Source organism: Rhincodon typus, chromosome 9, assembly GCF_021869965.1.
Source record: "Rhincodon typus isolate 14 chromosome 9, sRhiTyp1.1, whole genome shotgun sequence".
NCBI classification, from domain to species: domain Eukaryota; kingdom Metazoa; phylum Chordata; class Chondrichthyes; order Orectolobiformes; family Rhincodontidae; genus Rhincodon; species Rhincodon typus.
In genome coordinates, this window is record NC_063340.1 from 31,193,688 (window position 1) to 31,215,761 (window position 22,074).

The following is a 22,074-nucleotide window of genomic DNA, read 5'->3' on the forward strand; positions in this document are numbered from 1 at the left end:
TGGACTCGATGGGCCAAACGGCCTGCTTCCACACTGTAGGGATTCTACGTTCTACTTCATTCTGGCAGATCAACAACTTCTCCATCCAAGCAGCAGCCATCACCTTGAATAGATTCCATTGACTGCCTTCCTAAATTACAACCCCGCTGGAAATTCAAGGCCTGTGCCTCCAACATTATTAAAACACAGCATTCTTAAAGGCTGAACTATGTAGAAGTTCAGATTAGGAGCTTTGTCCAGTCTAAGTCACAAGTCACAACATCCTATACATTTACCTACCGCTGTGGGAGCAGGCGGTCAGACGTAAGGTAACCAGTCTTATGAGTTTCCATGCTGAAGTCTCCAAACTTTGCCTGGACTGCATAGGAAGCAAGCAGCACAGCTGTTTCAGGAGGGCAGTACATTTCATCAGACAGAATGCCTTCCTTCACCTGAAGGAAGAAAAGCTTCTGAGTAACCTCCTGGATTAGTTCCTCAGCCACATCCTCGGGGAAGAACTTGGCACGAAACTTGAACTGAGCAGGATTTTCTTTCTTCAGATCTTGGTGAGATACCTAACAGCAAGACACATACTTTGATTATTTCTCAAAATGAAACCAAAAGTGACATTCCACTAGTAAAAGGACAGAATAGAAGAGTTACAGAATAATTCAGGCATGAAGGAAACCAAACAGCCCTTCAAGTCTATTCCGGCATTCTGTGCTGCAATTTCCCCCTTTCTAAACCAGTAGTCCTACATGTTTATTTTCTGAAGAGGACCCATTAAGTGTCCTTTTGAAATTTTTGGTTATCTCAGTTCCCATTAGTGCAACAAATTCCAGGTTATTACCATGCCCTACTTTTGGATATTGTTCCTTGCACTCCATTTGCAGCTCTTGTCAAAAACATCATATCTGCATTCCATGAACCAGCAGCTAATGGGAACAGTTTTTAAATTTGTCTATCATATCCAAATTAGAAAGTTAATTCGCTATGAAGGATGTTCAGTGAAGGTAAATAAACAACCACACTTTTCAACTGCAACTCAGCAAGTTAATAGGCTGTCCCCACCAACTATTGTAAATGACAGTTGACTAACGAGTTGTAACCTGAGCTGAGAAGTTATTTGTTAAAGCAATTTGAGAGAATCTGCCCAGAGTGGCAAGATATTGGAGAGACTACAAATGTGATGCAGAGGATAGATGCTAGGTAAAACAAAGAAAAAGTTATAATTTTTTTGTTAAATGCAGAAACTAACTTCATTTTTTGATAGCAAAGTGTGGAGCTGGAGGAACACAGCAGACCAGGCAGCAGAGGAACAGGAAAGCTGATGTTTCGCGTCAGGACCCTTCTTCAGACCATTGTGTTGCAAGTGTACTGTAGACTGCCCCAACCACAGGTGAATGACAGCACAAGGAAACATTGTATGCATATTCTGCCATCAAAACAGTTCACTTTTAAAAAGGATTCCACGTTATGCATGATATTGTCACTGGCAATTTGTCACAGTGGCAAGGTCTTCCAAGTTGCACACAAAAATCTCAGTTGGTATGCTGTAATGTCTGCATTGCAAAACAAGTAAACTAACCCAAGGAGTTAATCAATCGCTCTAACGTGACGTGGTGAAGTAACAGGAAAACATCATGCCAATGAGCTCTATCATAGTTGAACAGTCAGCAAGTTAATCTACAGGCATAATACATAGGCAACCATTAAACTGTGCTAAAGTGCATAAGACAGTGCTTGATATCTTTGGTCATTGCGGCAGGGTGACCTGAAAACACAGCTTTCTGGTAAACAGACCAATTCCTATTGAGAGGCAAGTTTAATTCACGAGAAAAGCAAGTGATCAGCTTTTTCCAGATCGATAGCGTACAGGGAAAGATCAAAGATGTTGTCAGAATGTTCACAAAATTCCCTAGCTTAAATTATGATATAGCAGAACTCCTAAAAATATGTAAACATCATTCAGTGCTTTGGCTTCTAGATTTGGGTTTGTCAGATGCATAAAATCAAGCCTTTAAAGATTTGTTTAGCAATTGGGAGCAAAGGTCTACAAGTCAGGATTGACAAGAGAAGCACTAAAAGATTCCCAAAGGTTTCTGTATTCAAATCGACTAGAAATTGCATGTCTTCTAAACAGAAATCTAGAATCCATGGACCATTTTGAGAGCAGGTACAAAGAGAAAGGCTTCTTGTGATTTTTCAGATGGACGACCTAGAAAACAGAATTGAATCAATACTTACATCCACCCACATGGAAGCATTCCAGAGAGATTTGTCAGAAAAATCAAAGATATATAGCATTGAAGAGCTACTGAAGGTGGACACAAGTAGAAACTCAACAGCTGACAATCATGAGAACACCCGAACAAAACAAGATGTCTGGCAGATGCGGTCTTCTACACAGGAAGATGACCAGCTTTTAATTTTGAAAGACATATGGCAGAAGAGAGGGATCGTATAGGCTGTTACAGCTACAAAGAGCCATGCATGTCCCAAACAGACTGCAGAAGGTACATTTTCAATACTACAATAAAAGGCCATCTGGTATCCAGTCAGGAATTTACACAAAGTGAAACTAACCCTCAGAATTAATCTATCCCCAACAAGCATTGGATTATTAGCCCATTATCAACATGACAGAGAGCAAAGCAAAGCATAGTATTATGTAACAATCACAGGTGGTTCAATAGTTGGAGAAGCAGTCATTAATGCATCCACCAAGTGTTGTGCACCTTTCAGGGGTAGGGCAATGGGTGTGGTGGCAGTGGTGGAAGAAAGGATCAAGTATTAGACTTACTAAGACCATCACGTATTAGGGAGTAAGCAGACATCATGAGACTGGCAAAAATGGTGTAAGAAACAAAGGAAAGGCAGTAAGCAGTATTCATAAAACTATTATTGGACTGGAGAAAGATGATGTAGTTAAGAGTTCATAGACAGAATCCATTTGGTTAAAATAAAAAATGCATAAAGTTGTTGGTGTAAATATTTTGAAACAACTTGTTCGGACATATTGAGACATTTCCAGCACAGGTGGGTCTTCTGGCCCAGAGGATCAATGCAAAACGAGCAAAGAAAAAATAATAATTGTGTAAAGTGTACAAGAGAAATCTGTTGATAGGGGATAGGTGGGAACGTGGGCTCGAGGCCACAATCTGATAAGCCATGATCTTACAGGCAGAGCAGGCGAGAAGAGCTAAACAACCTACTCCTGCTCCTAATTCATATATGCATATTACTGAATTTCAATCTACCAACAATGGAGCAATGTTGTATCTGGCTCTGGACAATGAAGTGAAGTTGGCTAAATGCAATATGTTTCAGCAAATGAAAAAAATCAAGAAATAACACAGTCATCGATGTTCCAAGTATGTCAGTTTTTGTACTCCTAATCAGGGGTCACTGGAAGGTATGCTATGAGACATCAGAACATTGTTCGGAAACTCTGAATGAACAATATGAACTTTAGAGCAGTTATGGAAAAGGACAGCCTAGGATAAAAGTTAACTTCAAATCAGTTTAAAAAGGATCAGGCACAAATGGAATGCGACCAAAAAGACCTTTAGCAAAACAGAAAAAAGAACAACGTGGAAGTAGTTAAGGGCGAGGCTTGTAGTGCATGCCCTCTTGTGCCTTAAAAAGGTATCAGGACAGGAGGATAAAAAGTGATTACGGCTGCATATCCCATATGCCAAAGCAGAGAACGATTCTGGAATTGTATAAGCCCGCAGCTACAGTATTGTACACAGTTCTGGAATACACATTTTAGGACGTATGTGATTGCGAGGAGATTTACTAGGATGTTGCCTGGGCTGAGGAGTTTTAATTATGAAGAGAGACTGCATAGACTGGGGTAGATTTCCATAAGACCGCAAGACGTAGGAGCAGAAATTAGGCCATTTGGCCCATCGAGTCTGCTCTGCCATTCAATCATGGTTGATAAGTTCCTCGACCCCATTCTCCTGCTTTCTCCCCGTAACGCTTGATCTCCTCGATAATCAAGAACCTATCTATCTCAGTCTTAAATGTACTCAATGAACTGGCCTCCACAGCCTTCTGTGGCAGTGAATTCCATAGATTCACCACTCTCTGGCTGAAGTAGTTTCTCCTTATCTCCGTTCTAAAAGGTCTTCCCTTTATTCTAAGGCTGTGCCCTTGGGTCCTAGTCTCTCCCATCAATGGAAGCATCTTTCCAACATCCACTCTGTCCATGCCATTCAGTATTCTGTAAGTTTCAATCTGATCCCCCCACGTCCTTCTAAAGTCCAATGAGTATAGTCCCAGAGTCCTCAAACGTTCCTCATATGTTAAGCGTCTCATTCCTGGGACCATTCTTGTGAACCCCCTCTGAACCTGCTCCAGGACCAGTACATCCTTCCTGAGTTTTGGGGCCCAAAACAGCACACAATATTCCAAATGTGGCCTGACCAGAGCCTCAAAGTCTCAGTAGCACATCCCTGCTTTTATATTCAAGTCTCTCAAAATAAATGCCAACATTGCATTTGCCTTTTTGACTACTGACTCAACATTATAGTTTACCTTGAGACTCTTCTGGACTAGAACTCCCAAGTTTCTTTGCACTTCAGACTACTGAATTTTCTCCCCATTTAGAAAATAGTTCATGCTTTTATTCTTCTTACCAAAGTGCATGACATCACACTTTCCCACATTGTACACCATCTGTCACTTCTTTGTCCACTCTCCTAACCTGTCCAAATACTTCTGCAGCCTCCCCACCTCCTCAATACTACCTGTCCCTCCACCTATCTTTGTATCATCTGCAAACTTAGCCAGAAAGTGAAAAGTTGTAGTCCCAACACTGACCCTTGCGGAACACCACTTGTCACCGGCTGCCATCCTGAGAAAGGCCCTTTCATCCCCACTCTCTGCTTTCTGCCAGACAGCCAATCTTCTATCCATGCTAGCACCTTGCTTCTAACACCATGGGCCTTTATCTTATTCAGCAGCCTCCTGTGCAGAACCTTGTCAAAGGCCTTCTTGAAGTTCAGGTAGATAATATCCGTTGGCTCTTCATGGTATCCCCTGCTCATTATTTCCTCAAAGAATTCTAGCAGATTTGTCAGGCATGACCTCCCCTTGATGAAACCATGCTGACTTTGCTCTATTTTACCATACACTTCCAAATATTCAGAAATATCATCCTTTACAACAGACTCCAAAATCTTACCCACAACCGAGGTTAGGCTAATCGGCCTGTAATTTTCTGTCTTTCACCTTAGTCCCTTTTTAAACAGGTGTGTCACATTAGCGATTTTCCAGTCCTCTGGGACCCTCCCCGACTCTAGTGGTGATCTTTCAGGAATCACTAACGCTTCCACTATCTCTTCAGCTATCTTCTTTAGAACTCTGGGGTGTAGTTCATCTGGTCCAGGTGATTTACCCACCTTCAGGCCAATCAGTTTTACTAGCACCTTCTCCTTGGGGATGGCCACCATATTAGCTCTGCCCCCGACTCTCTTGAATTTTTGAGATATTACTTGTGTCTTCCACTGTGAAGACTGACGCGAAATAATTCATAGAATCATAGAATCCCTACAGTGTGGAAACAGGCCCTTCGGCCCAACAAGGTCACACTGACCCTTGGAGAATCCCAGCCAGACCCATCCCCCTATAACCCACCTAATCTACACATCCCTGAACACTATGGGCAATTTAGCATTGCCAAACCACCTAGCCCGCACATCTTTGGACTGCGGGAAGAAACTGGAGCGCCCGAAGGAAACCCATGCAGACACAGGGGGAACGTGCAAACTCCACACAGAGGGTAGAAGTGAACCTTGCCCCCTGGCGCTGAGAGGCAGCAGTGCTAATCACTGAGCCACCGTGCCGCCCCTCAGTTATTCAGTTCCTCAACCATTTCCTTGTTCCCCACTACTATCTCTCCACCATTAACCAGAGGTCCAACATCCACTTTTGCCTTCTTTTGCCCTTTATATACCTAAAGAAACTCTTACAGTCTTCATTTATATTACTGGCTAGCTTACCCTTATATTTAATCTTCTCCCTCCTTGTTTCTTTTGTTGTTGCCGTCTGTTGGTCTTTGTAAACTTGCCAGTCCTCTGGTTTCCCACTGCCCTTTGCCACATTATATGCTTTCTTTTTTGCTTTTATGCTATCCCTAACTTCCTTAGTCAGCCATTGTTGCCTCATCCCCCCTGTACCATGCTTCTTTTTCCTATGAAAAAATTTTTGCTGCATCTCCTGAATTACTCCCAGAAACTCCTGCCATTGCTGTTCCACTATCTATCTTTCCTGCTAGGCTCCTCTTCCAGTCAATTCTGCCCAGCTCCTTCCTCATACCTCTGTAGTCACCTTTATTCAGCTGTAATACCGTTATCTCTGATTCTATCTTCTCCCTCTCAAATTGCAGAGTAAATTCTATCATCTTACAATCACTGCCTCCTAAAGGGTTCCTTTTCCTTAAGCTCCCTTATCAAGTCTGCCTCATTGCACAACACTAAATCCAGTATTGCCTGTTCCCTTGTGGCCTCCATCATGAGCTGCTCCAAAAAGCCATCTCATAGACATCCACAAACTCCTCTTCTTGCAATCTACTACCAACATGATTTTCCCAGTCCACCTGCATATTGAAATCCCCCATGATCACTGATATGTTGCCTTTCTTACATACCTTTTCTATCTCCTGGTGTATCTTGCGCCCCAGCTCCTAACTACTGTTTGGAGGCCTGTACACAACTCCAACTATGGAGCTTTTACCTTTGCGGTTCCTCAATTCTACCCACACAGATTCTACACCATCTGACCCTACTTCGTTTCTTCCTATTAATTTAATTTCATTTCTCACTAATAGGGCAACCCCACCTCCTCAGCCCACCTGCCTATCTTTTCGACTGGATGATTTCTTTGCAGCAGAAGAGATTGAGGGGGATACATGATTGAGATATAGAGGAGACAGAGGGGAGAAAGGAAGAAACTTTCCCTTGATGGAGGGACCAACGACCAGCAGACATAGATTTATGGTAAACGGCAGGTTTAGAGGGGAATGTGAGGAAGATGTTTTTCACCCAGAGAGTAACAGGAATCTGGAACTCATTGCCTATGAAGAGTGGTAGACACAGAAACCTTCACAACATTTAAGAGGTATTTAGATGTGTACTTGCAATGCCAAGGCATATAAAACTATGGGGAGGTGCTGGCAAATGAGATTAGAATACGGTCATTGTTTTTGACTAGTGCAGACTTGATGGGCCTTTTTCTATTGTGTAGACGTCTATGACTCTAAAAAGGAAAAAGGAAATGCATCTGCAGTTAAAACTCACACAAAGATTAAAGCCCATCGTTGTATGGCCTAACAAATTTGGAATGGACTCCAGAGCAAAAACAGTGTTTGACAGATTGATCTCTGATAAAAGGATTAAGACAGTTGATGAGGGCAAAGCAGTTGATATTGCAAATAATGATCCTTTGAAAGGAATTTCAAATTACTCAGGACAAATTTATTCAATCGATTCATTGTGGAATCGAAGGAGGAACATGTTAAAACATTGGATAATTGATAATGAGACAGGAATAAATCTTAAGAGTTAAGCGTTAAAGGATCCTATGGAAACATGATCATATGAAAAATTTCACATTCAGATTACGTGACAAATCTGGATCTGAAATTAGTACTGTACCATTAACTTTGTTGCCTTGATGTGAGTTTGAGAATGTATTGGGGAAATAGATTAAAGAGCAAGCTGGTAAAGTAGTATTGGCAGACATACAAAAATATTTCATAAATACCAACGATATATTCTGTGGAGAAAAATAAAGACTAATGGGACTAATTAATTGAGGGAAGCAAGGGTAAGATCAAGTTGAAAGTGAAGGCATACACACTATGGCATTGATTAAATGGACAGCCAGACGATAAAATGTTAGAAACCAGCAACACGTGAATAAGAAAAAACCCAGAATTATGGGACAGATTTTCAAAATAAGGAGACTCCCATTTAGGATTTGTACCTTCATACAGCACGAAAAAGGCCCTTTGGACCATCAAGTTTGCATCGACGTAACTACCACTAAAGGAGCATGAATCCCAATTTCCTGTAGTTGTCCCATATCTTAATCCTTGTGTGTGTGTGTGTGTCTGTGTGTCATTTTTTAAAAAATATATTTATATTTATATATATTTATATATACCCAGCCTCCACTGCGTTCCGAGCGGTGCGAATCTGGAATGCACTATCTGTTGAGTGAAAAATCCCCAGTCCTTGCCCTAAAACTACGTCCTCTCATGACTGACCCCTCAACAAAAGGAAATAGCTGCTCTATCCATCCTGCTCATACCTCTCGATCTTGTACACCTTAATCAAGTCCTCCCTCAAACTTCTCTGTCTAAAAGAAAACAATGAAAGCTTATCTAGTCTCCACTTATAGCTCAACTTCTCCATCCTGGTGAATCTCCCCTGTATCCCCTCTAGTGCTATCACATCCTTCTTGTAGTGAAGTGGCCAGAACGGCAAACAGTATTCCAGTTGTGGTCTGACCAATGCTCTGTACAACTCCAACATTACCCCTTTGCTGACAAAAATAAGTGCCCCATATGCCTTCTTTACAATCCTATTCACGTGCTCTGCCAACTTCAGGGATTTCTGAATAATTACTCCAAGATACCTCTGTTCCTTTAGGCTACCCAGTGCCCTGCCATTCATTAGAAGAAGAAACGAGATGACAGAAAGATGAGTTAAAACAAGATGAGTTAAAGTACATCACCTTGTATTTATCAGGGTTAAATACCGGTCACTAGTCTGTCCATTTGACCAATCCATCTAACATCTTTCTGTAACCTACAACAATCTTCTTCGCTATTAACCACTCTACCAGTCTTGGTGTCATATGCAAATTTTCTTAACATTCTCCCCGCCCACCACATTTTCATCTATATGTATAGAAACAAAGGGGTCCCAGTACTGATTCTTGAGATACAGTACTGGACACTGGCCTCCAGTCACTTTCTACCACTACCTTTTGTGGCCTATTACAGGTTCTGATTCATCTGGCCCAGTTTCCTCAATTCCATGTGCTTTAACCTTCTCAATCTCCCATATGGGACCATGTCAAAAGCTTTGCTAAAATCCACATAACCTACATCATTTGAACTTACCTCATCCACACACAATTACATATTCTAAACATTCTAACAAATTTGTTAGGGATGACTTCCCTCTGACAAAGCCATGCTGACTATCCCTAATTAATTTATGCCTTTCCAAGTAGATATTAGTTCATTCCTTCAGAATTTTTTCTAATAGTTTCCCTGCTTCCAACAAGAGACTCACTGGTCTGTAGTCTCCTGGTTGATCTCTACTACTTCTCAAAAAGTGGAACCACATTAGCCGTCCTCCAGTCCTCTGGCACTTCTCCCATGGCCAGAGAGGAATTAATAATTTGTGTCAGAGCCCCTGCAATTTCCTGCCTCACCTCCCACAGCAGCCTGGAATGCAATTCATCCAGCCCAGGGGATTTGTCTGTTTATGAACCCAACGGAGCCTCCAATACCTCCCTATTTTCTATGTCAAACTGTGCAAGTTCCTCACAGTCCCTGTTCCTTAAATCAATACCTGCGCTTTCGTTTTCCAGAGTGAAGACTTCGTTCAACACCATTTGAATATCCTGCAGCTTCACACACAGGTTGGCCCCTTGGTCCCTGGTTAATCTTTTCCCTTTAAAAGGTATTCATGAAATATCTTGGGATTTTCCTGAATCCTGTTCACAAATCCTTTTTCAAGATCCCTTTTTGCTCTAATTGCTTTATGGCTTTAAGAGGTGTATTTGGATCTGATTCTTTTTCTGCTTTGCTTCTGCATTCATTCGTAATTTAAACTGTTTAAATTTCTTTTTCATGTTCAAACAGCTTCATTTGTAATTGAATTTTAGCCATTTCCAAAGATTCAGATGGCATTCTTGGCAATTGCAATTGCTGCGTGATTGCCAGAAATATCTCTCCTTTCCTCACAGAGGCAGACAACCCCAACTCCTGCTTGTTTACCAATTCCAAAAGCTTTGTCTTGCTCACTTCCTGTAAAACTCGAAGTGACTTCTTTCACCCCTAGGAAACTCCTACTGAAAGAACGATTACACAAGGCACACCCTGTTTACACAATCCTTACACAACTGAATGCAACACCTGAAATAAAAAAAAAATCACCAAAAGCTCACCACCCTCTGCCTTTGAGTCCAACAATCCTAAACCCAACCTAGTATTAGAGATTTTGATCAAGACAAGAACCCCCAGTCTGTTACAGACCAAACCTGTTCCAAAATGTTTTAGGATGATTGCTTAGATCTACGATGGCTCAGTGGTTAGCACTGCTGCCTCACAGCACCAGGGACCCAGGTTCGACTCCACCCTTGGGCAACTGTCTCTGGGGAGTTTGCACATTCTCCTCATGTCTGCGTGGGTTTCGTCCCACAGTCCAAAGTTGTGCAGATTAGGTGGGTTGGCCATGCTAAATTGCCCGTAGTGTCCAGGGATGTGTAGATTAGGTGGATTTGACATGGGAAATGCCAGGTTAAAAGGGGAATGGGTCTGGGTGGAATGTTCTTCGGAGGGGCAGTGTGGACTTGTTGGGCTGAATGGCCTGTTTCCACACTGTACGGATTCAATGATTTTAACTTTTTATTTTAAAGGCAAGTGCCAGGCGTTGCATTCCAGATGCAATTTGATTAATCAAACTACTGGTCTTGAAGCAAAACTCACTTTATTCATGCAACTACAGTTAAAATACAACACAAGGAAGAAATTGAAATAACTTAACTCTATTATTTTGTTACATTTTCCGGTACATTATGTAACTAAACAGTAACTGTTCTGATACAGCAACTTCCGATAAACATGTGGAGGTGCTGGTGTTGGACTGGGGTGAATAAGGTCAAAATTTGCAACACCAGGTTATAGTCCAATAGGTTTATTTGAAAACACTAGCTTTCAAAGCTCTGCTCCTTTCTCAAGTGTCGTGTAGAAGAGGAGGTCACAGAATTTATAAGCAGAAAGATAACAACCCCAAAAATGGCTGTTGAGTCTTTAATCAGATAGAAAGGAGTTGTAGGTTTCCTTTGATTAAAACGCAAATCCCAGAATTTCTTTCAAGTCATTGTCCCAAGTTAATTAAAGTTTTTAGCAGTCTGCAGCAGATGATCCCTCAAGTCAGACAATGCATCATTGGTGTGAGGCCTTTTTTAGAATCTGTGTTTTAACCTGGAGTCAGGCTGGTTTTATTTTTTTGAACAAAATAGAATGTATCTGCAAATACACAAACATCTTGAATGAAATCATTCAATCTCTCCATCTCTGCGCATGCACTTATCTGTGTTTACAAGAGTATATAGGAGTCACCTGTAGCACGACATGAACCCACCCTCATGGGAAGGGAACTTGGCTATCAGCCTCTGCTCAGTGATTCATTTGCACCACCTCACTCCCACCCCCTCCTCTCTCTCGTGCAGACCCTCCCCTCCCTCTCATGCTCGCGCACCCAGTCTCTCCCTCCCCCCCTCCCTTGTGCGTGCACACACAAATCTATGGGGTGAATTATTTCATCCAAGATGTTTGTATATTTGCTGATACATTGTTTTGTTCAAAAAAAATAAAACCAGCCTGACTCCAGGTTAAAACACAGATAATATCTATGCAAGGCCTCGCACCTAAAATGCATTGTATGAGCTGAGATGTCACCTCTTGTATACACTAATAAAACCTTCAATTATTTCAGAGAAATGACCTGAAAGAAATTCTGGGATTTGCATTTTAAAAATCAATAGAAACCTGCGTCTCCTTTCTAACTGATCAAAGATTCAACAGCCATTTTTGGGGTTGTTACCGTTCTGCTTATAAATTCTGTGTAAGTATATGTCCTCTTCCACACTACACCTGAGGAAGGAGCAGAGCTCAAAAAGCTTGTGTTTTCAAACAAACCTGTTGGACTATAACCTGGTGTTGTGTGATTTTTGACCTTATCCCATATGCACTTGGCAAAGGCAAACTCAGTAAAATGGATGTATTGCAGCTTCTAAACCCAGCTTCAAGACCCTAACAACTGCTAATGAAAAACTAAAACTAAAAATCCTTGCTCTGGGGTGCCTGACCTACCCATTCTGGTTGCTTCTATTGTTCCAATTTTTAAAAACAATCTTAAAGCCTCACAAGATGCTTAAGAACAAAGAAAATTACAGCACAGGAACAGGCCCTTCGGTCCTCCAAGCTTGTGCCGATCCAGATCCTCTAGCTAAACCTGTTGCCTATTTTCCAAGGATCTGTATCCCTCTGCTCCCTGCCCATTCATGTATCTGTCTAGATACATCTTAAATGACGCTATCGTGCCCGCCTCTACCACCTCCGCTGGCAACGCGTTCCAGGCACCCACCACCCTCTGCGTAAAGAACTTTCCATGCATATCTCCCTTAAACTTTTCCCCCCTCACCTTGAAATCGTGACCCCTAGTAATTGAGTCCCTCACTCTGGGGAAAAAGCTTCTTGCTATCCACCCTGTCTGTACCTCTCATGATTTTGTAGACCTCAATCAGGTCCCCCCTCAACCTCCATCTTTCTAATGTAAATAATCCTAATCTACTCAACCTCTCCATGGCTAGCGCCCTCCATACCAGGCAACATCCTGGTGAACCTCCTCTGCACCCTCTCCAAAGCATCCACATCCTTTTGGTAATGTGGCGACCAGAACTGTACACAGTATTCCAAATGTGGTCAAACCAAAGTCCTATACAACTTTAACATGACCTGACAACTCTTGTACTCAATACCCTGTCCGATGAATGAAAACATGCCGTATGCCTTCTTGACCACTCTATCCACCTGCATAGCCACCTTGAGGGTACAATGGATCTGAACACCCAGATCGCTCTGTGCATCAATTTTCCCTAGGGCTTTTCCATTTACCATATAATTCGCTCTTGAATTGGATCTTCCAAAATGCATCATCTCGCATTTGCCTGGATTGAACTCCATTTGCCATTTCTCCGCCCAACTCTCCAATCTATCTATATTCTGCTGCATTCTCTGACAGTCCCCTTCACTATCTGCTACTCCACCAATCTTAGTGTCGCCTGCAAACTTGCTAATCAGACCATCTTCCTCCAGATCATTTATGTATATCACAAACAACAGTGGTCCTAACACGGATCCCTGTGGAACACCACTGGTCACAGTTCTCCGTTTTGAGAAACTCCCTTCCACTACCACCCTGTCTCCTGTTGCCCAGCCAGTTCTCTATCCATCTACATAATACACCCTGGACCCCATGCAACTTCACTTTCTCCATCAGCCTACCATGGATTACTTTATTGGATCCAAATGGGCAGCTCGTCATTCAGTCTTAAAACCTCTCTTCAAAACAAAAAGGTCACAATACATCTTTTAAATCCATAGTATCATCACACTAAGTTCCTGCCTGCACTTCCTGTATTCCTCTTGGGCTACAGCTGAATTTCTCCATTTGGATTTGCTAAATGCCCTACTTTTTATCCAGTCCTGAATTGTCCTAGACATCCAGGGTTCTCTGACCTATTACTCCTATACTTTCCCCTAATGGGTACATGTTGGACCTGTACTCTCCCAGCTTCTTTTTGAATAACACCCACTGCTCTTCTGAGCGGTTCCCAGTCTACTGTGGCCAGATCCTGCTTTATTTTGATGAAATCTGCCTTACCCCAATCCAAAGCAGTCTTTTGCAGACCGCCTGTTTCCTTGTTCAGACAAAATTTGAACTGTAGTGTTGTGGTTGCTGTTGGCCAAATGTTTCCCACACTGCCACATCAAACATTTGCCCGGCTTCTTTCCCTAGAACCAGATCCACCACTGCACTGTCCCTTGTTGGGCCTTCTTTGGTTTGATACAAAACACTGCCAGGATACATTAAGAAATCCCTCTAAATCCCTAACACTCTGACTATCCCAATGTGGGAAAACTTAAAGTCCCCTGGTATAGCTACCTGACTATTACTCATAGACACCTATGTGAACCGTCTACATATTTGCTCCTGTTTCCCGCTGATACTTTGGGGGCCTATAATATGCTCCCAGTAAAGTAGCTGCCCCCTTAACATTCCTAAGTTCTACCCACGAAGCCTAGTTTGAGGACCCTTCCAGGATATCATCTCCTCTCACTGCAATAATTGACTCCTCAGCCAATAGTGCTTCATCATTCTTTTTAAATTCTCCTCTGACTCACCTCAAGATCTTGTACCCCAGAATGTTGAGTTGCCAGTCCAGCCTTTCCCTCAACCATGTTTCTCTGATGGCAACAGTATCATACTTCCACGTGTCAATCCACACCATTAACTCAGTCTTACGCATTACACTCAATGTTAAAGTAAAGACCATCCAGCCTTAACTTACTCTCTTGACACTCAACATAGCTACACTCACTGTGACTTGCTTCCTTTGTTGTAGGACGGAGAAGAGAAATTTCTCCAGAGGGTCGAAGGGGGCAAGATATTTAATACATTAAAAGGGTTGTAGTGAACATGGAAGAAAGTGGAGTTATGGCTGCAGTCAGATCAATCATGACATTTAAGTGATGAAGCAGACTTGAGCATCTTTATGGCGTACTCCTTTTGTTATCTGTTTTTTCTTTAGAAGCCACAAATAAGAATGTTTGCAAAATTAAAAATCAATTAAATTCCAATGGCAGTGGCAACCTGAATGCAACCCTGCTTTTAACTGTTTGATGAAGAATAATTGTGGATTTTACCCTCTCCATAAACTGCACACAGCTGAAGTATGGTATTCCAGAAACATCAGTGTTAGGAATACCGATTTTTCTTTTTTAAAAAAATGTATTGGATGTGAATATAAGCGGCATTGTTAGTAGGTTTGCAGATGACACCAAAATTGGAGGTGTAGTGGACAGCAAAGAAGGTTACCTCAAAGCACAACAGGATCTTGATCAGATGGGCCAACGGGGCCGAGGAGTGGCAGATGGGAGTTTAATTTAGATTAACATGAGGTGCTGCATTTTGGAAAGGCAAATCAGAGCACGACATAGACACTTAATGGGAGTGTTGCTGAACAAAGAGACCTTGGAATGCAGGTTCATAGTTCCTTCAAAAAGTGGAGTTGTAGATAGGTAGGATAGTGAAGGCGGTGCTTGGTATGCTTATCTTTATTGGTCAGTGCATTGAGTATAGCAGTGGGAGGTCATGTTGCAGCTGTACAGGACATTGATTAGGCCACCATTGGAATGCTGCATGCATTTCTTGTCTCCCTGCTGAAGGAAGGATGTTGGGAAACTAGAAAAGGGCTCAGAAAAGATTTAAGGATGTTGCCTGGGGCTATTTTCCCTGGAGCATCAGAGGCTGCAGGATGACCTTACAGAGGTTTATAAAATCATGAGGGGCATGGACAGTGTAAATAGACAAGGACTTTACCCTGGGGTGGTGCAGTCTAGAGCTAGACAGCATAGGTCTAAGCTAAAAGGAGAAAGATTTAAAAGGGACCTAAGGGGCAACTTTTTCAAAGGGTGGTGCATATACGGAACAAGCTGCCAAAGGAAGTGGGGAAGACTGGTACAATTACAACATTTAAAAAAGGAATCCAGATGGGTATATGAATAGGAAGGGTTTAAGAGGGATATAGGCTAAATGCAGGCAAATGGGACTAGATTTATTTAGGATATCTGGTCAACATGGACGAGTTGGACCAAAGGGTCTGTTTCCATGTTGTATATCTCTATGACTCTAGAACCCTTACACAGCGTGGAAGGGAGTCATTTGGCCCATCAAGTCCACACCAACTCTCTGAAGATCATTCCATCCAGATGCAGCCCTCTACTATATCCCGTAACCCCACATTTACCATGGTTAATCCACCTAGGCTACAATTCACTCGACTCTAAGGAACAAGTCAGCACAGCAAAACCACCTAACCTGCACACCCCTCGGACTGTGGGAGGGATCTGGAGCACCCAGAGGAAACCCACAGAAACCAGGGGAAGAATGTGCATACTCCACGCAGACATAGTTGCCCGGGGCTGGAACCAAACCCAGGTCCCTGGCGCTGTGAGGCAACAGAGCTAATTACTGAACCATTGTATTATTTTCTCGAACAACATTAAAAGAGGGCCTGGACTTGGCTCCCAAGGAGAATTTCAAAGGTTGGAGATGAAATAAACAAGTGGAATGACAAAAGGAAGTAAGAGTTAAAATGTAATACAAACAGTAATGTAATTGACATATAAATGTACTTTTGGAAGGTATTCAAGTAAGAACCAAAGAGAAGGAAGTACATAGGAATTGAAAAGAGAAATAATGACATGGATTAATAAATTGACACGAATGACAGCAACTCAAAAGGTGGCAGTAATTTTTTCTTCTCCCCTCCAGATTGGGAAACTGTTTGCATTTGCATGGATACCGAAGTCCCATCTGCCAATGGTCATAACTGGTTCCATTAATCTTTCCTCTTTTCGACACTTCGACTCAGTGTGGAGAACAACCATGAATAAACAAAACAAAACGTTTTAAATTTGTATGAAAGTTGACAAAGCAGTAGATGGAGAGGGGATAATTATAGATTTCAATGTGATATACAGGATTGTGAAAACAACAGCAGATGGAAGTTAACTAGGTAGAAGTTAGATGTAATGGACTTTGAGGGGACTAATGTGGAAAGATAGCACACTACAAATGGTGGGGTTTTGATGTGTCTCTCTTCTGATCGATATTGTTGTTTCTATAATACAACATCCTTAAAAAAAGGTTACACAAGTAGTAGCTAGAATGGTTTGAAAACAAATGCATGCTACTTGGATTATAAACTAAACAAAATCAAACTGCTGGAAAAACTCAGCAGGTCTGGCAGCATCTGTGAAGAGAAAGCATAATTAACATTTTGAGTCCAGTGAGCCCTCTTCAGGACTGATTGTAGCTAGGAAAAGGTTAGCACATATGCTAGAGGTGTGGGGAGGCAGGGTGGGGGAGCGGAGATTCAATGATGGGTGGAGATGGAGCCCAGATAGAGAGAAACACAGTTGGGCAGACAAAGGAATGGGTAAAAGGTCAGCCTGGGATAATGACTAGTTGCTAATGGGGACCAATAGTGGCTGACAATGCATTGTTTGTGGTAGCGGTCCATGTGATGACAGGGTCTGGTGTGTGGGGGTTGGGACAAGGATGTGGGAGAAAGTTCACAGGCCCTAAGTTATAGAACTTGATATTGAGACCAAAAGGTTGCTGATTTCCTAAGTAGAAAATGTGGTGCTGTTCTTTCAGCTTGCGCTGAGCTTTGCTGGAGCACTTAACAAACCTAAGCCAGAGATGTTGGCTAGGAAACACTGTGCTGCGTCGAAATGGCAGTCAACTAGAAGCTCAGGATAATTTTTGCAGACAAATATCTCATATCTCCTTTAAACTTACCCCCTTTTATCAAAGTCAAATGGAACGCAATCCAGGTAATTGAGAGAGGATGCACTTGGGCAGGACAAACAAGGCGGGGGAATACATGATTAACAGACCCTGGAAAGCACCAATGATCAGAGGGACCTTAGTTTGCATGTCCAGCAGTTTGTTAAGGTTGCAGGACAAGTAGATGAATTGGATAAAAGGCAAATGGGATACTCAAACTTTATGCCTTAGATAATAAAAAAGGAAAAAGCAGGGAGATCATGCTAGAACTGTATAAAAAGTTGGTTAGGCCACAGCTAGAATATTATGCACAGTTCTGGAATCCATATCATAAGAGGGATGGGATAGCTGTGGACAAGCTGCACAGGAGACTTACAAGTATATTGGCTAGGATGGACAGTTTTACTTATGAAGTTTAATCAGATGGACTAGAGCTGTCTTCCCTGGAGCAGAGGAGATTGAGGGGAAAACACAACTGAGATTTATAAATCTGAGGGGCACAAATAGAGTAGATGGGATGAAACTTATCCCCTTGATGGACGGATCAATGACTGGGGTCATAGTTTAAGGTAAAAGGGAAAAACATTTAGAAGGCATAGGAGGAAAAAACTTTTTTACCCAGGAGGGTGGTGAGAATCTGGAACTCTCTGCCTGCAAGGGTGGTAGAGGTGAAAACCCCACATAATATTTTAGTATTTAGACATATGTTTAGGCATCACAAGTGCACAAGGCTATGGGCCAAGTGCTGGAAAATGAGATTAGAATAGGTGGTTGTTTTTCACTGGCGCAGACTTGATGAGTTGAAGAGCCTTTTCTTATGCTGCAGACCTCGGATTCTCTAAGGCAGCATAGTAATGGCACCAGATAGATTGTTTCTTTCAGACAGACTAGAGGTCAAATGGCTTCCCTCTGTGCTGTAGCCATTCTTTGATTAATGATTTTAAAATAATGCACATTTTAGGAAAATAAGTCTGTAAGGGCTACAGAAATAGAGCAAGATGTTGAGACAAACTAGATTGCTCTACAGAGTGCTGGTGTGGTTCCAATCAGCTAAACAGCCTCCAACTATGACATATATGTCTCCATGACTTTATTGAGCTAATAATGACATCTTCAGGTTTTGATCATCATCATATCATAGAATCCCTACAGTGCGAAAACAGGCCCTTCGGTCCAACAAGTCTACACTGACCCTTGGAGCATCCCACCCAGACCCATCCCCTTATAACCGACCTTAGCTACACATCTCTGAACACTAGGGCAATTTAGCATGGCCAATCCACCTACCTGCTCATCTTCGGACTGTGGGGGGAAACCGGAGTACCCGGAGGAAACCCACGCAGACACAGGGAGAACGTGCAAACTCCATAGACAGTCGCCCGAGGGTGGAATTGAACAGAGTCCCTGGCGCTGAGAGGCACCAGTGCTAACCACTGAGCCACCGTGCTGCTCCATATGTGGAGAAAACTACTCCCTCAGGCATGTGCATCATTAACTGGAAGTCAAAACTCAAAAAAAAAAAATCAATCATTGGCAAAAGACCCAGACAGAAAATGAGGAATTTTGTTAACTAACTGACTTCTTATCACTCTTGGCCCAATAAAAGCAAATGCCCACCACTATCCTCTACTTTGTCAGTTCTCCAATTCCACAATGGTTTTCATTTCATGGACACTTAACTGGGATCTGGAACCAGAAGCTGGCTCTGTCTGATACAGAATCAGTTGCCCTCACTTTTAAATCATTTTAAATGGGAGTTGGGCAGGTGCAGGATCACGAAAAATTCATCCAGGAACATGTGCTGAAATTCAAGAGAGTTGAAAGAATCGTCTTGCTTAGATATCCAAGTAGTAGCAAAAGCATAATGGGTCAACTAGCTTCCTTCAGGGTTATAAAGATATTTTTGTGCCATGAGAAACCAGCTTCAGAAGACCATTGACTGGGTGGAATGGGGAAGCAAGGTGGATGATATGCAACAAACATGAGGTGATACATTTCTGTAACAAGTAATAATACAATTTTAAGAGGGGGTGTTGCAGTAGTCTGTGTGGAGGAGGGGGAATACGCACACAAATATTTGAAGGTAGCATAAAACATAGGATCTTGGCTTTATACAGGCAGTGTGTACAAAAAAAAAAGTTATGCTAAACCTTTCTAAAAATATCTTTTAGGTCAACGAGGTCTGCTGTGTTCAATTCTAGGCACATTTTAGGAATGATGTCAAGGCCTGAGAAAGGGGCCAGAGGAGATTTACTAGAACAGTATTAGTGATGACAAAGACCAGTTTGAAGAGACTAAAGCTAAGCATTATTCTCCTTACAGCAGATGAAGTTTATGGGGAGATTTTGAACAGCTGTACCAAATCATCAGTAGATAAGTTGCATTTTTAATCAGGCAGTTTTAAACAGAATATTGGTTTAAATTATAAACTACTGACAGAAACGGTACAAAAGTTCAAAACGGCAGCTACTGACAGGCTGTTCGAGAACGATATGTCTACAGAGTCAGTTTGGGTTGAGGTCAGGAACAAGAAAGGAGCAGTCACTTTGTTCGGTTTTTTTTTTAAAAACAGACCCCCTAATAGTTGCAGAGAAGTAGAGGAGCGGATTGGGAGGCAGATACTGGAAAGGTGCAGAAGTCACAGGGTTGTAAGTCATGGGTGACTTCAACTTTCCAAATATTGATTGGAAACTTTTTAGTTGTAATAGTTTAGATGGAGTGGATTTTATCCAGTGTGTTCAGGAAGGATTCCTGACACAGTAGATAGATAGACCAACACAAGGAGAGGCCACTTTGGATTTGGTGCTTGGCAACGAACCGGGCCAAGTGTCAGACCTGTTGGTAGGAGAGCATTTTGGCAGTAGCGATCATAACTCTGTTTCTTTCACGGTAATCCTGGATAAGGACAGGTACATACGGCAGGGTAAAGTTTACAATTGGGGGAAGGGTAATTACAATTCGGTTCGGCAAGAACTGGGTAACAAACTGGGAACAGATGCTGTCAGGGAACAGCACCACAGAAATGTGGAGATTGTTTAAGGAATGTATACTGCATGTGCTCGATATATTTGTCCCGAGCAGGCAGAGAAGATGATGCGGTCGAGTGAGGGAGCCATGGTTCTCGAGAGAGGTCAAACGGCTGGTTAAGAGAAGGAAGGAGGCTTATGTAAGGTTTAGGAAAAGAGGAACGGTAAAGGCTCCAGAGGGATACAAGTTGGCCAGGAAGGAGCTGAAGAAAGGGCTTAGGAGAGCTATAAGGGGGCATGAGAAAACCTTGGCGGATAGAATCAAGGAAAACTCCAAGGCTTTTTACACGTATGTGCAGAACAAGAGAATGACCAGAGAAAGGGTAGGGCCGATCAAGGATTGTAAAGGGAATTTGTGCACACAGCCTAAAGAGATAGGAGAGGTCCTTAAATGAATACTTTTCTTCAGTATTCACAACTGAGAGGGACCTAGTTGTGGAGAAGGGCATTGTGAAACAGGCAGGTAGGCTAGAGGAGGTTGATGTTAGTAAAGAAGATGTGCTAGGACCTTTGAGGAACTTGAAGATAAGAGGAGACCCCCAGACCTGATGGGATTTATCCAAGGATTCTATGGGAAGCGAGGGACAAGATCGCAGGGCCTTTGGCGATGATCTTTTCGTCCTCACTGTTCACAGGTATAGTGCTGGAAGATTGGAAAGAGGCAAACGTCATTCCCTTGTTCAAAAAAGGGAACAGGGATAACCCTGGAAATTACAGGCCAGTTAGTCTTACGTCAGTGGTGGGCAAATTATTGGAAAGAGCTCCGAGAGATAGAATTTATGATCACTTGGATTCGTGATAGTCAGCATGGATTTGTGAGGGATAGATCATGCCTCACAAACCTTAGTGAATTCTTTGAAGAGGTGACCAAACACGTGAAGGCGGAGCAGTGGATGTGGTATACATGGATTTTAAGTAAGGCGTTTGATAAGGTTCCCCATGGTAGGCTCATGCAGAAGGTAAGGAGGCATGGGATAGGGGAAAATGTGGCAAATTGGATTCAGAATTGGCTGACCCTTAGAAGACTAAGGGTGGTAGTGGACGGAAAATATTCAACATGGTGCTCAGTCACGAGTGGTGTACCACAAGGATCTGTTCTGGGTCCTCTTCCGTGATTTTTGTAAATGATTTGGATGAAGGAGTGGAAGGGAGGATTAGCAAGTTCGCGGACGATACGAAGGTGGGTCACATTGTGGACAGTGCGGAGGGCTGTTCTAGGTTACAAAAGGGACATTGATAGAATGCAGAGCTGGGCTGAGAAGTGGCAGATGGAGTTTAACCCTGAAAAGTGTGAGGTGATTCATTTTGGAAGGACAAATTTGAAAGCAGAATACAGGGTTAATGGAAAGATTCTTGGCAGTGTGGAGGAGCAGAGGGATCTCGGGGTTCATGTTCACAGTTCCCTGAGAGTTGCCACCCAGGTGGATAGAGTTGTTAAGGCGGCTTATGGTGTGTTAGCTTTCATTAATAGAGGGATCAAGTTCAAGAACCGTGAAGTTACGCTCCAGCTATACAAAAGCCTGGTTCAGCCACATCTGGAGTAGTGTGTCCAGTTCTGGTCACCTCATTACAGGAAACATGTGGAAGCATTAGAAAAAGGTGCAGAGGAGATTTACCAGGATGTTGCCTGGAATGGAGGGACGGCCTTACGAGGAAAGGTTGAGCGCGCTAGGGCTTTT

At 42.5% G+C, this 22,074-nt stretch overlaps 1 protein-coding gene across 1 annotated transcript in view; it reads right to left on the reverse strand.

Annotated features, from left to right (window-relative positions):
- Nucleotides 1-275: 275 nt before the first annotated feature.
- Nucleotides 276-22,074, reverse strand: part of LOC109912827 (ezrin-like) — a 126,982-nt gene continuing 105,183 nt past the window's right edge. The window contains exon 5 of the mRNA XM_048600971.1: nt 276-554. Coding sequence (XP_048456928.1) covers nt 276-554 — 279 coding nt within the window. The remainder of the gene's footprint in view (nt 555-22,074) is intronic.